General features: G+C 48.0%; 4 protein-coding genes across 5 annotated transcripts in view; 3 read left to right on the forward strand and 1 right to left on the reverse strand.

Annotated features, from left to right (window-relative positions):
* The window catches only part of LOC131669138 (mediator of RNA polymerase II transcription subunit 20), a 34,161-nt gene extending 30,061 nt beyond the window's left edge, over positions 1-4,100 (forward strand). The window contains exons 3-5 of one of the 2 annotated variants that reach the window (XM_058943814.1): positions 2,016-2,275; positions 3,626-3,736; positions 3,805-4,100. In XM_058943814.1, the coding sequence (XP_058799797.1) occupies positions 2,016-2,275; positions 3,626-3,736; positions 3,805-3,897 (464 nt within the window). In that variant the 3' untranslated portion in view covers positions 3,898-4,100. The remainder of the gene's footprint in view (positions 1-2,015; positions 2,276-3,625; positions 3,737-3,804) is intronic. The other variant, XM_058943815.1, reaches the window with a different exon arrangement.
* Positions 4,101-5,427: 1,327 nt separating this feature from the next.
* LOC131669137 (very-long-chain enoyl-CoA reductase) lies at positions 5,428-7,167 on the forward strand. The gene is made up of 5 exons (XM_058943813.1): positions 5,428-5,635; positions 5,716-5,769; positions 5,999-6,309; positions 6,390-6,799; positions 6,897-7,167. The coding sequence occupies exons 1-5, from the start codon at positions 5,630-5,632 to the stop codon at positions 7,022-7,024; spliced, it is 909 nt and encodes a 302-aa protein (XP_058799796.1). The 5' UTR covers positions 5,428-5,629; the 3' UTR covers positions 7,025-7,167.
* Positions 7,167-11,164, reverse strand: LOC131669135 (cilia- and flagella-associated protein 57). The gene is made up of 6 exons (XM_058943807.1): positions 10,968-11,164; positions 9,636-10,903; positions 9,346-9,572; positions 9,096-9,269; positions 8,491-9,034; positions 7,167-8,409 (listed from the first exon to the last, which is right to left on the reverse strand). Exons 1-6 carry the CDS (start codon positions 11,162-11,164, stop codon positions 7,187-7,189), a joined length of 3,633 nt encoding a protein of 1,210 aa, XP_058799790.1. The 3' UTR covers positions 7,167-7,186.
* A 772-nt stretch (positions 11,165-11,936) lies between these two features.
* On the forward strand, positions 11,937-15,464 carry LOC131669087 (cysteine-rich protein 2-binding protein). The gene is made up of 6 exons (XM_058943704.1): positions 11,937-12,528; positions 12,597-12,745; positions 12,820-13,026; positions 13,108-13,488; positions 13,591-14,121; positions 14,204-15,464. Exons 1-6 carry the CDS (start codon positions 12,167-12,169, stop codon positions 14,557-14,559), a joined length of 1,986 nt encoding a protein of 661 aa, XP_058799687.1. The 5' UTR covers positions 11,937-12,166; the 3' UTR covers positions 14,560-15,464.
* Positions 15,465-15,492: the final 28 nt, after the last annotated feature.

The following is a 15,492-nucleotide window of genomic DNA, read 5'->3' on the forward strand; positions in this document are numbered from 1 at the left end:
CTCTCGTGAAGAAAATCCCGGGGATCTCTCGCGACCGAAAACACATGTGCGCGCTTTTGTCGAAACTCTGACGAGCAAGACCGTCGCTTTTACTTTTTTCCTCTCTCTCCCTCTCTCTCTCTCTCTCTCTCTCTCTCTCTCTCTCTCTCTCTCTCTCTTCTTTTTAATAAAGTCGAATCGAAAGGATGCTGTGCAGCTAACGAGTTTGCTGGTTGGCTGGCTGCTGTTTATTGTCCGCGGCGGGAGCGCTGGGAGAATTTGAAAAAAAAGGAAACAAAAACCGTTCGTCGCGATTGTATTCGCGCGGGTCGCGAGCCAAGTTCGCGCTGGCCGAGAGTTTCGAGAGTCCTCGAGAGAAAGAGCGAGGGCCGGGGCTTCGTTAAATCATCGATTCGCGTCTCCGAAGTTTAACGAGCCGGGGTGCTTTATCAACGTCGGGGCGGATCAGCGAGAATAACTCTATTCGCGGGCGCACGGCCGAGGCGCGCAAAATCAACGGAGAATAAGTCTTCGTTAGGACGAGAGAGAATGCGCGGATCGCGCGCCCGGCGCTCATTGTCAATAATTGATCCTCAGACTTTATTGACGCGCCACGTCCCTTTCTCGTTTCGCTTTTTAAGCCCCGCGCCCATTGAACCCGACTGCATCCGATTAATTTTTCAGGCCGCTAACAGCTTTTTTCATTAGCTCTCGCATAACCCTTTTGCGCGGAGTGTAGCTGCTTTGTTCTTGCCCGGCGCTATGAAAGAGAGAGAGAGACAGCTTGTATGGCTTTGATGGCTCTCGAAAGAGGAAAAAAAAGCGTAAAAGCTTTTTGCTCTGCCACAAAGCTGATTAACATCGTAATCAGTCGCGATACGCAATCTGATTACGCGATCGATGCTGCTTTTCCATCGAGCGTCGGCTTGCGACGCACTTACGAAATATCTGCAAAACATCGAAAGTGCTCTTTCACTCCGGCATTTCGCTTTTGCCAGGCGCGCTACGTATCGGTCGAACTCACTTCTCGCGTGCGCCACGGAGGAGAATAACCGAGTTAACAACCGTTGGAAATTAAAAAGCCCGGAGTGCATGAAATAGTCGTCTCGGCGCCAGTCAGCGAGTCGGAGAATAAGCGAGGAAATAGGCTAAAAGGCAGGGGAGAACAAAAAAATCCATTGAAATCAGTCGCACAGAAATGAGGACGTCAAGCTCGCCACTGTCACGCTCGCGCTGACCGTAAATCTTCCGGCCAGCAGCAGCAGCAGCGAAATCTGCAAACCGAGTGGGGTCGACGAAAATACGGGCGGGAGAGAAAGAGTCAATGGGTCAATTTCGCGAAAGCCTTTTCGAAAACGTACGCTCTTCTAGGCCGCGATCAACGAGACGCGTCGCTGCGATTTGTAAAAGACGTCCAAGCGATGACTCAGTCGGCGAGTGGTCGGGAAACGTCGGGGGAAAGCATCCTCCTACGGAAGCGCTCGCCACCGGATTTACGAGCGATCGAGGCAACTGCTTAGAAGCTGAAAATTCCGGGCGTAAACATCGAGTTCGAAGGAACAGGCGGCGCGCGAAATCAGCCGTAAGGTCCTGATGCCGCAGCGGCGGCCTCCAGAGCAGCGCGAACACTTAGCCGGTCCGCGCTCGTCGCGAGCGAGTCGGGCCGCGAGTGGAGGCTCCGCTCTGGCGGCTGCAGCGCTGCCCCGCCGTGATCAGTCGCGAGCACGGAGGCGTGCCGAATTACCAGAAGCTCGGCGGGCGTTCCCGATTGAAAAATCGCTCGTGAATTATGGATCAGCCGAGGGGCCGGGTTGACGCTGCTCGGTCGCTGCCGAAAACGGCGGAGGAATCAGTGATTCAACGGTCGAGGGGCCTCGAGCGCCCCCTCCTAGAGAAAGCCGGAGTCCTCTTGCCGAAAGTTGCACGCGCTCGGTCGAATAACGCACGCAGCGGCCGGCGCATCCCTCGGCAGCGCCGGAGCTCGCGGGTGGAGAGCGGAGACGGCGCGCCAGTCTGTAATTGCGATTTTGGTTTAGCAGGACATCCGCGCACGGTGCACATCCTGCACAACTCGGAGCAGCCGGCCTCGGTGTTCGCGGTGCTGGAGTCCGGCAACAAGGTGGTGCCGCTGATCGCCGATGGCCTGTTCGACCTGCTGATGATCAAGCTCAACACCATCTACCAGAACAGGAAGCAGAAGATGGAGTGCAAGGGTCCGCGCTTCGAGCTCGGCGACTTCCTCGTCAAGCTCGGCAGTGTCACCATGACGCAGAACTTCAAGGGTGTCCTGGTCGAGGTACGTCGCGGCGGCCGACGGTCAGCCGACGCTCGGCCCGCTTGGACGCGGTCCAAGCGGCGAGTCCGCGCGCGCGTAGCTCGACGATGCGGCAGAGCGACGCGGCGGCCGGGGGCAGTGCAGCGCGATTTTCCGGGGCACCGAGCGCCGGCCGCTCGCCAATCGATCGGCTCCCGCGTCGCTTTCGGCGGCTCGCGCTCCTCGGCCCGACTCGGCCCTCCCCAAAGCCAAGCCGTAATCGGCGGCGTACGTGACCGCCCCGGCAAAACAGCTTGGCGTGCACCTATCTCTCGCCGGGCGAAGCCATTGTCAGCGACGACGACGTGTCGCCCCGGCTCGTGACCGAGTTGCCAGCCTCCCCCGACCCGTGCGTGCGAGCGCGGAGCGGGGACAACGACTGGCACTCGTTAGGCGCACGCTTGCATTTTTATAGGTGGCACATGCGCGCGCGCTCGTAAAAAGCTCTCCGCGGCGCGCCACGGCTCGCTCCTCCGGCTTTCTCCTCGCGAGCTTGCCCGCGGCCGGCCGTTTCGGGAAGGAGGCGCGCGGCGGCAACGATCGCCGCCGCGCTCGGGGCTCGAGCCCCGATTGAGTTCGCCTGCTCCCGCTTCCGCCGTGAAGGGGAGCGAAACTCCTTCGCGATCGCGGCGCGGCGCGGCGCGGCGCGGCTCGATAAATCACGCCGAGGTCGTTTGGCCACCTGCGAAATTAACATAATTCGCAAGGTCTACGGCCACGGCGTGGGAAAACTCGAGTGGCGCGCTCGTGCCCAGAAAAGACAATATCCCCGCGCAACGGAAAACAATATCGGTGGAAGCACACCGACGTTATCGTTAATCTCGCGCAACGCTAGCGCAGCGTGGCCCTGGAAGAGAGACCGAGAGAGATGGCATTGAGGGACGCGGGACATTCCGTTGTCGAACGTTCGGAGAGCTAATAAAATGTAAAAGCCGGCGTAAAAAGGGAGGCTGGGCTTGTGCACGCCATAAAATAAACTTTAATCCGGCGCGTATCTCCGGCAGCCTGGCGCTGGATGAGCGCGTGCCGCAATATGTTTCATTGCCGTGGCGGAAATTGCGCGAAATTACGCGGGAGAGCGAGCACCAACACCCGCAACGGCAGCCGAGTGCACGCGGCGTCTTGGCCGGCGGCGAAAGAGCGGCGCATAATGAAAGCGCGCCGGGGCGCTCGCCGCGGGCCGACGAAATTAACGGGAGCCGGCGCCGAGGATTAATGACTCTGTGAATCTCTCCCCGCGTCGCGCGACTTCATTTGCGCCCGCCGATCGATCCTCGCGGTCGCCTCGCGGTCGCCTCGCCTCGTCTCGTCTCACCCTGTCCTCGCTTGCAGGTGGAGTACAGGCCGTGCGTGGTGGCGTCCGGCTGCCTGGAGCTCATCCGAGAGTTCGTGCACGGCTTCCTCGGCAACGTGGCCTCCAACCAGGTTCCCCAATATCTGCAGGTACGTACGCGGCCCGGCGGACTATCGTGCGATGCGCTAATCAACCACGTTTGCCGCCTATTTTTCAGAACCGGGTGAACGATATTTATCAACCGATGGACACGATTCACCAATATTTGGATCACTTCGGCCAGTACAGGAAGGCCACCACGGTCATCTGAACCACCAGCATGGACTTCGTCGATGAACGCACGTGCTTCTGTATTCGATCAAGTTTTTTCGTTTTTGTACATATGAACAATTGTGATGTGCGAGATATCCAGGGACACTAGAAAAAACGCTATTTCTTTTCATAGTCACGCGTAATCGATCGCACGCAGCGCTGCAAGCTGCGCGAGATATTGCTTGCGATAATAAAATTTCACGATGATAAAAAAAGTGCAGGCCGCATTATTGATTGCTACACCCACGACATTCACGCTCCATCTCCCGGCGACTTCACCCAACTCCTCCCGCAAGTCTTATTTATCCGCTCAGCCGAACTCTGCTCGTCCCGTTGCATATACTCGGCAAACCAGTTGTGCAGCCAACTACCAAGCCTACTCGTAAACGCTCGATTAACTTATCGATAATTATTGCGTTAATTGCCGACGCTGACGCTCGTTTTTTTTTTTCCAACTCCGTCGTTTGCATCCGTTCGCTCGTCGACGCACGCACACGCACACATACACACATAGGACCGTCAAGTGGAGAAAGCGCGCGCTCGCGACCGAATACAGAGTAACCAACTCGAGCTCGAATTTTTCCAAAAAACCGGGCGAGCTGTTCTTTTTCGCTCGGTCGCTACGCACATTCGCATCGAATTACGTGCAACCTCGTCAATATTTATAGTCGCGACGATGAGTGGGTACATCTCGGCAGTTCGGCGAGCTACGAGCAAGCGAGAGATACGACGTCCAGCAGGTTCTTTTAGAACCGTTCTAGCGCAATTCCACGACAGCCCGACGCACTCTACCCGGCAAAGTTTGACAATCCGACTTGCTTTCGACGATCGATCAATTGGATTGATTCTCACGTGTCGCGGGCCTTTCACCTAATCATGTCGAAGATAATTTCACGATTTCGGATTTCGAACTTCGCGGGTCGCCAATTAAATGCCCACTAGCCACGGTCAGTGCGTACGATGCTCTCCGCGCGGACGGAAGCGCCGTGCACGCGAGCGGCGACACTTTTTCGTTGGCGAAGCGCAGCGCACGAAATAAAAGACGAAAGATCCGTCGGCCTTGAGTACGACGTCGCGGGCTTTGTTTCTGAACTCGCATTTTTGTGCGACGTGCGCGCGGGTCAAAGATCGGCGTTTCCCGGTCGCATAAATTAAGGCATCGGCCGCGTTTAGCTGCCGAGCGGAGGACGATAGCGAGGCGCGCGGCGTATCAGCGCCTCGAGGAAAACTCTGCCAAGTCGGACGAACGAGCAAGCGGACGGCTGTGTACGCGCGCAGGGCAAACCAGTTCCTCAAGAATGTACGGCGTCGCCGACATCCTGCTCCTCCGCGACGGCCGTTCGGTTTTACGTGTCGGCGATTAACGGTACCGCGCGGCATCTGCACCGACACCACTCTGCTCGGTAAATCATTTCCGTACCAGTTGCATATGCGCTAAGCGTGAGCTCGCGACCGGACTCTACTTTTCCGCGACGCTGATGTCATTGCTAATGATCTCCGGTGAATCGCCGATCGATGTATTTTTATGGCACTTTGTTTTTTCCGCCTCGGCCCATTACACGTGACGGCTGTTGGTCTGCTGCGCGGCGGCCGAGCGGGCCAGCGGGCGCGGTGGCGCCGTCAGTCGAGCAACGCGATAAACACGCGCACAGACGGTGCTCGAACGCCGCGTCGAACGGACAAATTCTCCGTTTTTCCCGCGAGCTTTTCACGCCGAAAATCTCGCCAACATGGAGGTAACTCGGAGCTTTTCTTCTTATTCTCCACTGCACTATCGAATTTGTCGTTAACCAACCATCTAATTTTACGTTTACAGATTGAAATCATCAAGGTGAAGGGGAACAACACGGAGAAAATATTCTCGGTGACGGTGAGTAAGCGAAAATTGTGTGTGCCAACGTGCAGGACTATTTTAACAACTTGTTACCGGTTTATTGTTTGTTGAGTTTCTGGTGCGAGTCGGATATTGCCAATTTCTGAGCACTCGCTCTCCCCTCTTATTTTGGCCTTGGTGCAGGGGCATCATTTTCTGTTATGAAATTCTTTTCTGCAAGATACTCACAAAGTACGCAAATTAACGTAAAGTTTGGCACTTGCAGGGACACCCGACCACGACCATCGGCGAGATCAAGAAGCAGATGCACCAGCAGAAAAAGGCGCCTTATCCTGGAAGACAGTGTTTACGCTTGGAACCAAAAGGAAAAACTCTCTCCGACACAGACACAGTCAAAAGTCTACAATTAAAATATGGATCAAGATTGTATTATAAGGACCTAGGACCTCAAATAGGTTGGAAAACTGTATTTCTTGCTGAATATGCAGGACCCCTTGCCGTGTACCTTTGGCTCTACCAGAGGCCATGGATTTTTTACCAAGATGTACCTGATGCTAAAATAGACGCAGTTGTACAGTAAGACTGAATTTCATTCATTTATATTGCCTTATTTGCATAATTATGCACATACTAATTTTACATAATGCAATTCCTAGCTGGGCAGCAGCCTGCTGGTCCCTCCATTACATTAAGCGGCTACTAGAGACCTTATTTGTACATCGATTCAGTCATGCCACAATGCCAATGAGAAATCTCTTCAAAAACTGTTCGTATTATTGGTTGTTTGCGATGTATGTGGCCTATCACGTCAATCATCCATTATACACGCCACCATCGAATGTGAGATTCCTTGTTGGACTAGCAATATTCCTGCTGTGCGAGCTGGGCAACCTCAGTATCCACTTGGCTCTCAGAAACTTGAGACCACCAGGCACAACTGTCAGAAAAATCCCAAAGCCGACTGGAAACCCATTGACCATACTATTCAACTTTGTTTCTTGCCCAAATTATACTTACGAAGTTGGTAGTTGGATTGGATTTACTATCATGACTCAGTGCATCCCAGGTAAAATTCTAAATATTAAAAATGATATGACTTACATTAACGCAAAGAAAAATTTATTTTTACAATGAATACATGACTCGTTTTTCTTCTTTCCCAGCTGGTTTGTTTATGTTAGCTGGTGCCTATCAGATGACTGTGTGGGCATTGGGAAAGCACAGACTCTACAAAAAGGAGTTCACCGACTATCCAAAGGGCCGCAAAGCCATTATTCCATTCGTTCTGTGAACAAATTGTACATTCCTAGTGATAAATTTTTCCAAGTGAAAAGACTTGTTTAAAAAATTGGTATGAAGACCTGGTGACGTGCATTTTTGTTTTTTGTTAGCATTTATACTGTATGAATAAAATGTTTTTTGAGGTAAAAAGAAAGCAGGATTTCAACGCAATTTATTCATTAGTCTTCATGGAGTCTCTTCTCTCTGGGAATTTGTTGATCAAGCGTTCGATATCATCTTTTAAAACGCTAATTATTTTTTGACATTCTTGAATTAGCATTTTGTAATTTTGATCCAGTTCTTCGTTCTCGTGGCAAGCCTTCTCTAATTTAGCTTTAGCCTCCAAAGGTCCAGTATCTCTACCTTTTAAACCTAGCAAACTCTCCATATCTGCTATATGTCTCTGTGCCGCTTTTAATTCTTCTCTCAAACCGTTCAGCTCGGTTAGCAACAATATATTCTCTTCGAGTATTCGGTCAAACTGTACATCACCGCCGGCGGTACTCTGAGCCAGCTGTTTCTTCAATATAGCTATCGTTTTCTCCAAGTGGTCCCTTTGCTTCATGAACTCGCATTGGGCGTCAAGATCTGCTTGACGAATACGCCGAAATTCGTCGCGGTCGCTGTACCGATGGTACAGTCGGATAACTGCACTCTTCAGAGCGTTCGGCTCTTGAATAAGACCAGCAGTGTTGAGCAGCTCGATGCGTATTTTGCGCAGCATTTGTTGACACCCCTTACGTCGTTGCGATTCAAGCTCAATCTCTCGTTTCGCTGCTCTCAATTTTTCTTCCCTCTCACAGAGCCTTAACTGCTGATTTTGATTTGTCTTGTTCAAGCCTAATAACTCATTCTCCATGTCCGTGATCTTCTCTTTTAGTTCAGCAATCTCTTTGTCACGCGGCTCGATCTGACCCATTAATTCACTGATACGATGATTCAGGACAAATCTGATCTTCTCCAATTCTTGGTTGGCCAGATTGAGATCGTTGATCTTCTTGTCTCTGTCTTGAATCGTCGCATCTCTTTCCTGTACTTCACTCTTCAGATCGGCCACGTCTTTTTCTAACGCGTCCTTTCTGCCCTTCAGCTGATTAAGTTCATCTTTCAGACTGCTCAATTGATACTTGACCTCTTCGAGGTCCTTCTGACTCATGGCGTGCTTGTTCCTCAGTACTCCAGCCTCGCCCTTCAATTTCAACACGAGCTGACGCTCTTCGTAAAGAGCGCCTTCGTAACTCGTGCGCAGGTTGATGATCTCGCGATCCGCGTCGTCCTCGATTTGCTCCTTGATTATCTCGTGAGTGCGAATCTCCTCGGCCATTTCCTCGTGCGCTTCCTTCAGCTGCAGTTCCTTCTCGTGCAACCGCTCCTCGTATCTAGCGACAGTCTCGTCTGAGCGCGACGAAAGGACAGAGGTGAATTACGTTTGAAAATCGAAAGTTAAATAGACTCGATCGAGCTAATTACTCTTACCCAATACCGCTTTGCTCTTGTTGGCCAGCTCAGCGAGTTGACGCTCGTAATCCTCGCGCATGTCTCCGTAACGCAGCTCGAACTCGCTGTACTTGTCGTACTCGACGATCAGCTTGGCGTCGTAGCTGATTTCCATTTGGCGCATCGCCTCCTCGTGGGCCGCTTTCGTTCGCGCGATCTCGACGTTGATGCTGCTGATCTCGTTGGCATGATCCTCCTCGAGCTTGTCGATCTTGTCTCGCAGCTCCTCGATTGCCTCGCAATAGCTTTGGTGCACCTCTTGCATCTTGTCGTTGTGCTGTAGAGTCATCTGACGCGTCTTGTAAGCGTGCTCCGTTTCCAACTCCTTTACGCGCGAATTTAGATCATTTATTGTCTGCACTTTGTCGCTCAGATCCTCTTTGCCTATGAGAATTTGATCGAGGTGCAGCAGCTCCCGACTCATTGCCGCAGCCTTGCCGTCGGCGTACGTTATTTTCCAGAAGCACAGAGTCCCGTCCGTTCCCGCGGTTATCAGCACTTGTTCGTCGTAAGTCAAGACCATCTGAAACGAGAATGGGCTCGTGAAAATTTGTGACGATTTGCTCGACTATCGAAACACTCACTCGACTGATGTCGGTGCAGTGATAGTGATACTCGTTCAGCTCGACGGGATCTGTCATTGGATATTTCACAGAACCGACGAATCCTCCAGGATACGCGACGAACATCAAATTGTCGTCCTTGCCCATTACTACTTTGCTTAATTGCGCACTTGGTATGTTGTACGCTCGAACCAGCTGTAAACCAAATGACGTGATCGCAAGTAGTCGATCGAAAGGCTAGCGTCACGAGGAGCGCGTCACCGATGCTTACCAGAGAGTCTTTGATCTCGTGAATACGACCGTCGCTCGACGTGACGTAGTACGTCCCTCCGTCGCTCGAGAGTGCGATCCCGTTTAGAGTGACGTCCTTCAAAACGATTTCCGTAGATCTCTTGCCGCTGAACATATTCCATTCGTAGATAGCGCCCTCGGACCCGATGCTCAGTAGTTTCGTGTCGTCTTCGGACCAAGCTATTCCTCCGATGATCTCAGTGTGACCTGAGTGCGCGCAACCACTCGAATGATAAAATGCACCGCTGTCGAGATGCACAGCTAACGTACCTTTGAGCAGAAAGCGTATGTTGAAGTCGACGACGGAGATGACTTGAATGATGTTGGCATTAACGGCCGCGAACAAGTGTCCGCCATTGCTGAAAGAAGCGATTTTGCAGCTTCGAATGGAGAATTCCTTGATGGTGACGAAGTCGTCGATGAGGATGCTGTTAAAGCGGAGCTTGTCGGTGAAACCGATGAGGCAGAACAGACCCGAGGGGTGCAGAACGATGCAGGCGATGTCCTCCAAGTACTGCTTCATCATCACGAGACTCTCGCTGTCGTAGTCCCAGACGCGCACGCTACGGTCCAGGGCCCCGAAGGTGACGACTTGGGACTTCCAGGTGCAGACGGACATGCCACCGATGGGTCCGTGGTGCAGGTCGTGGCCCATGATGTCAACCAGCTGCGGCTCGGGCTGGGCCTTGAGGTCTGGGCCCCACAGACTGACGCAGAACAGCTGCGACCAAGCCGCGGTGACGAGCATCTTGTCGTTGCTGGGGTTCACGCTGATGCTGTTCACGCGGTACAGCTGGTCGCTCTCGCGGCTGCTCGTCTGCGGCGGGATCACGTAGACGTTCCTCTTGACGTACCTATGCTGGCCGTCCTTCTCGAATAGCAGCACGGTGCCGTAGCCCAGCGCGAAGGCGAAGCCACGGCTGAACGGCGCCAGGCACAGGATCTCGCGGCGGTCGTCCTCGTGCAGGTCGGTCTGCGAGGCCGGGTGTTGCGCGACGTTCTCCTCGCGCAGTTTCAGGTTGACGAGGCTGGTGTCGGGCATCTTGAAGACGTTCTTCAGCTCGCCATTCTCTAGGAAGAGGACTCGGCCGTCGCGCGTGCCGACGAGGCACCTGTCGGCGTTCAGCCAGTCGAGCGCGCTGACCACCAGGTTGTCGGCCTTGGAGAAGCCGTAAGGTCGCCAGAGCGTCTCCGAGACGGTGAGCAGCTTGAAGGCGCCGCTGCCGCCCACGGCGATGATGCCCGCGTCGCCGGGGTTGCACGCTATCAGGTGGACCCTCGCGGCGGGGTTCTGGGCGTTGGCCAGCTCCAGGCTCGACTCCAGCTTGCCCTTCTCCCAGCTGTAGAACAGCATGGTCTGGCTCTCGCTGGTGACCGCCGCCAGGTACTTGCCGTCGAACGAGAAGCCCACGCAGGCGAAGCTCGTGAGGCCCGGCGCATCGTAGGGCACACCCAGCAGCTTCTTGCGCTTGAGCGTGCGCAGGTCGTAGATGGATATCAGCGGCTTGTTGCCGACCTCGCACAGGGCCGCGTACTTCCTGCAACGGGACGAGCGAAGGTAGGGGGGGGGCTGCGGGCCGCGTCGCCGGCGTGCATGCTCACTTGTTGGGCGCGACGCTCATCAGGTTGACCCGCTGCCGGTCCGGCAGCCGAGCCAGCCGCTGTCGTCGCTGCGAGAAGTTGTGCACGCAGAGCGCGCTGCCCACCAGGTACAGCACCTCATCGTCGCTCACGAAGTGCGCGTTGCCCAGCACGTCGTCCCGCAAGCCGTAGAACGCGCGGGTTTGCAGCCGAGACATCGTCGCGGGCTGGACGCGCGACGCGCGCCGCGCTTCGATCTCGATTCCGGACGCGACTGTTTACCGCCATCGCCCTGGCGACGCCCGACCACGACCACGCGCCGCCTGTTAGCCGCACTCTCGTCCACCTTTACCTTCGGCGGCCTTGCACGCTTTGCGATTGAGCTTCGTGCTAGCCAGCTTTTTTCCTGCCGACGAGTATTGAAAACTTGGTGAGAACGCCAAATCCAATGAGTAAAGTGCAATTCAAGCGACCTTTGGGATAACAAATAACAATGGTCTTATGCATTTCTCCACTGAAAAATTCCTATTCACACGTCGTAAGAGATCAGCGACGATCGTCGTAGCTGCAATCTCAATATATATTTCTATGTACACTTGGAAGATATTGGAAGGTATTGGCTGCTGACATTTATGTACATATTACATATTATTAAGTGTTCGTGAAACTTTAAAACCGCAGCCTCGTGAACGTTCATTATGCCTATACACTTTCATCAAAACTTGATTATGGAATGAAATTAAAATTTAAATATATGTCAAATTACATTCTAAAAATCACGTAGATTTTTCTCATGGACCTCGTTAAAAAGCATTTACAGCACCGATTCTTAATTTAAATGATTTATTTGTACTAACAATTATGCAGACACTTAAAAAGTAGTGTAGTACAAAGCGCCACCGCTAGATGCACGCACGTGCTTTATTTAAGCCTATATAGCTATAGTATAGTCTTCAAAGCCCATGGTTTCTAGCGTCATAAACGCACGGCTTTTCAGTTTAGCGCATCAGTTTGTTGTTACTGTTTTTCCATTAATTTTTGACTCAACTGAATGGAATTAACATTGAATTAAATAAGAAATCGTTCTTGAGTGAAAATCGCGTTATGTTAATCTCAAGATCGCAAAATGTCCTATCAAAAATTCAAAACATAACCTATCTGCCTTTTAAACATTGCAACCTTTCCTTGCGTCATAATACTTTGAGAACTTTTATTTTAAAATGACATCAGTCAGTAATCTTTGTAAAGTATGTTCAAACAAAGCAGATGAATATCATAATCCAGCTCTTCGCTGTCAAGGAAAATGTCAACAAATCATTCACATTAAATGTTTGAAAAGAGGTACATTGCCTACTACTCTTTTAGGAGACGTATTTTTTGATCTTCACTGTACAGAATGTTCAGATTCTCATGAAGAAGTGCTTGTAAGACAGAAAATGTCATGGCTCGCAGCAATTATACTAGTTATGTACAATATACGAGCCAAGTCCAATGGTTTAAGTTTCAGAGAATACTTTCACTGGCGATCAGATTTAACTTTTTTTATCGATACTAACTGGGATTTGTTGTTTACTAAATCAGTGTAAGTCTCTGATAATTAAATCATATATTTTAATTTTTCAAATTTATTAATTGTGTTATACTTTCTAGGAAAAAAAAGAAAAACTGGATTGGAACAATATCCGGTACATTATCACATTACACTGGAGTATTTTTTCAATCAGGAACAGCTGAGCTTGAACAACAAGGATGGTGGAAATTAATTGATAAAGAACCTCCTGAAGTATTAATGAAAAGATGTAACTATTTTTTTTCTGTTACTTTAAATTATTGCAATCATTTTAATATTGTCTCTGTATTGTTTGAATTTCAGATTATAAGATGTTGGAATTGAAAAAGCAACAAGCTAAAACTAAAAATAAAAATATGAATATTTCAAATCTTAATATTGAAAATGAAAATAATAGTAGCATTGATTATTTTAGCCAGAAGGTCAAAACTGTGTTCAATAACGAATCAACTTCAAATACTTTGAAACCTTGTGTTTCTCAACCTACTTCTACTGAGGAAGATCTTGAAGGTAAATTCCAGGAATAATTACTTTTCAATATTGGTTTGATAGACCTCATAATCTATTTTGAGCTTTTATCTTTCACCATAGATGATTTAGATTTGGATATAACATGTCCTGAAGATGACATTGTACCATTTAATTTAACTAGCAATTCTGGAGTTGATACTTTATCATTTAAAGTTTGTGATGAAATTCTCGATACTTGCATAAATCATTTTCCCATGGATACAACAATGAAGGTTGAAGAGGGTAATATTTCATCTGAGGAAATTGATATTTTTAATGAGCCTTTCCCAGAGAACAATAAAGAAAATATCTTGAAGCAAAATATCTATCAAAAATCTACTAACTTTGGAGATAATTATGAAAGTAGTAAAAGTTATGATCTACCTTCACCAAAACCATCCTTATTCAACCTCTCAGTTTCAAGGCCATGGCCATGGGATGAATCATTAAAATTTAATCCAGGTACTGTTTTTTGTTACGTATCATACCCTAAATTATTTTTTTATCACTGCTAAATATCACTTATATATTTTTCTAATAAATATTAATTATGATTATATGTAGAACAAGTTAAACCTATTATGAGTGAACGAGAGGAAGAATATCTGTTACAAAAAATTGATCAATATAAAGATTTGCTTGACTCAGCCCCATCTTCTGTAAGAAGGCTTTATCGTAAACTTGTTGTTAGAAAACGCAAACGACAATATGGACTGCCAATTTTAAATGTTGATACATTGAGAAAGGATCAAAAACAAAGAGTACTCTTTCAAAAAAAAGGCAATGATGTTCTTGATAGATTTATTTCAGAGGATATAAGCATTTTCTTTGAGCAAAGACTGCAAGGATATTGTGAAGCAACTTCTGTGCACAGTCCATACACAAATAGGCTATTGAAACCATTTATTAGAAGAGATACATCTAGTTGTCCATTATGGTTAAGAGTTACAAATGAATTATTAACTAAAGTCAATAGCAAGAATCCTGAATGGAAATTACCAGCTCTTGCTCCAATAGATTATTCTTATATTAGGCCTCAACATATTCCAGCAATAAATAGCCTCTGCACTCAATTCTTTTGGCCAGGAGTGGATTGTAAGATTTATATCAAAAGAATTGAATTTTAAAAACATTGATTGTAAAATTGTAATTGTATAATAATTCAAAAATTTTACAGTGACAGAATGCCTTCAATATCCAGACTTTACGTGTATAGTTTTGTACAAAAAACTTGTCGTTGCATTTGCAATAATGGTACCAGATGTTGGATTTAATGAAGCTTACATTTCATTTTTCTTTGTACGACCTGAGTGGAGAAAAGCTGGAATTGGAACATTTATGCTTTATCATCTTATTCAAACATGCATGGGTAAAGATATTACTCTGCATGTTTCTGCAACAAACCCTGCCCTCATTTTATATCAAAAATTTGGATTTAAGCAAGAAGAATTCATACAAGATTTTTATGACAAGTACATACTTCCATCTTCCAAAGAAAGCAAGCATGCTTTATTTTTAAGACTGAGTAGATAACAAATATGATTAGATTATTTTTAATTTTATTAAATTTGTAATAAAACTGTTGTTATAACTATCAGAGTTCAGTTTTGATGCCAAAGTACCTATTTTTAATGGTTTCAATGCCATGTCTCACATCCAAGTTTATTATATTGAGATCTGTGAAACATATTTAATTACGAATTTAAAATGCGTTATTAAATAAATAACCATTTATTAAATGTTTTCACGTGTTTAGAAGATAAAAAATTAATTAGAGTACGACTCTATTAAGTAAATCAGAAAAAGTTAAGATGTGAATTAAAAAGCCTGTCATCAAGCCTTAATCACTCATCACCTAATCACCAACGTAAATAATCAAGTACTTCCGTCATTTTCACAACATTAGTGAATGTGAAAAGTTGACACCCGGTATACATAAATAAACAAAGTAAAAAGTAAACTATATTCAATAATGTCTATACATGTACGAAAGATCAATGCCGACTTAACTGAGCGTTAACGAATTAGCTTTATACACAAGTAGAAAGGGAAATTGTAACGCGATGCTAATAAAGGGAAAAATAACAATGAGTGATAAGATATACGAGTTTACCGAAACAACGCATCGCGAATGTTCTTCCATCTAGAAAATATATTTACTCCTTTTTTTATGTCACCCGTTATACACATTCGTTTGTATCGTGACGTAAACAAACGTGTGACAATTGGCCAACTTCAGGCCATACGATTATTAAACTGTATATTTCCGCAATAACAATGACTTCGTCGCTTTCATCGTTAATAACAAAGATTATTCGGTTTACAGAAGAATAATGGGATTGACAATTGACGAAAAACCATGGTAAAAATCTCGTTGAAGAAGTAGAAAGCGATGTTAAACGCAAACGGAGCTGCACATCTCGGTTAGAAAGTTCAATCGATACAGAAACATGCGGCGCTATCGGC

The sequence above is a fragment of the Phymastichus coffea genome, unplaced genomic scaffold, assembly GCF_024137745.1.
Source record: "Phymastichus coffea isolate CEN01 unplaced genomic scaffold, Cenicafe_Pcof_1.1 PCOF00087, whole genome shotgun sequence".
In the NCBI taxonomy this organism is placed as follows: Eukaryota; Metazoa; Arthropoda; class Insecta; order Hymenoptera; family Eulophidae; genus Phymastichus; species Phymastichus coffea.

Bases quoted from the DNA above. Each gene is read 5' to 3' on its own strand.
- LOC131669137 (XM_058943813.1), top strand. The intron at 5,770-5,998 runs GTGAGTAAGCGA...TGGCACTTGCAG, and splicing joins AGAAAATATTCTCGGTGACG to GGACACCCGACCACGACCAT. The intron at 6,310-6,389 runs GTAAGACTGAAT...TGCAATTCCTAG, and splicing joins AAAATAGACGCAGTTGTACA to CTGGGCAGCAGCCTGCTGGT.
- LOC131669135 (XM_058943807.1), bottom strand. From the start codon at position 11,164: ATGTCTCGGCTGCAAACCCGCGCGTTCTACGGCTTGCGGGACGACGTG. The intron at 9,270-9,345 runs GTAAGCATCGGT...TTTGGTTTACAG, and splicing joins ACGAGATCAAAGACTCTCTG to CTGGTTCGAGCGTACAACAT. The intron at 8,410-8,490 runs GTAAGAGTAATT...CGTCGCGCTCAG, and splicing joins CAAGAGCAAAGCGGTATTGG to ACGAGACTGTCGCTAGATAC.
- LOC131669087 (XM_058943704.1), top strand. From the start codon at position 12,167: ATGACATCAGTCAGTAATCTTTGTAAAGTATGTTCAAACAAAGCAGAT. The intron at 12,529-12,596 runs GTAAGTCTCTGA...TATACTTTCTAG, and splicing joins TTGTTGTTTACTAAATCAGT to GAAAAAAAAGAAAAACTGGA. The intron at 12,746-12,819 runs GTAACTATTTTT...TTTGAATTTCAG, and splicing joins TGAAGTATTAATGAAAAGAT to ATTATAAGATGTTGGAATTG.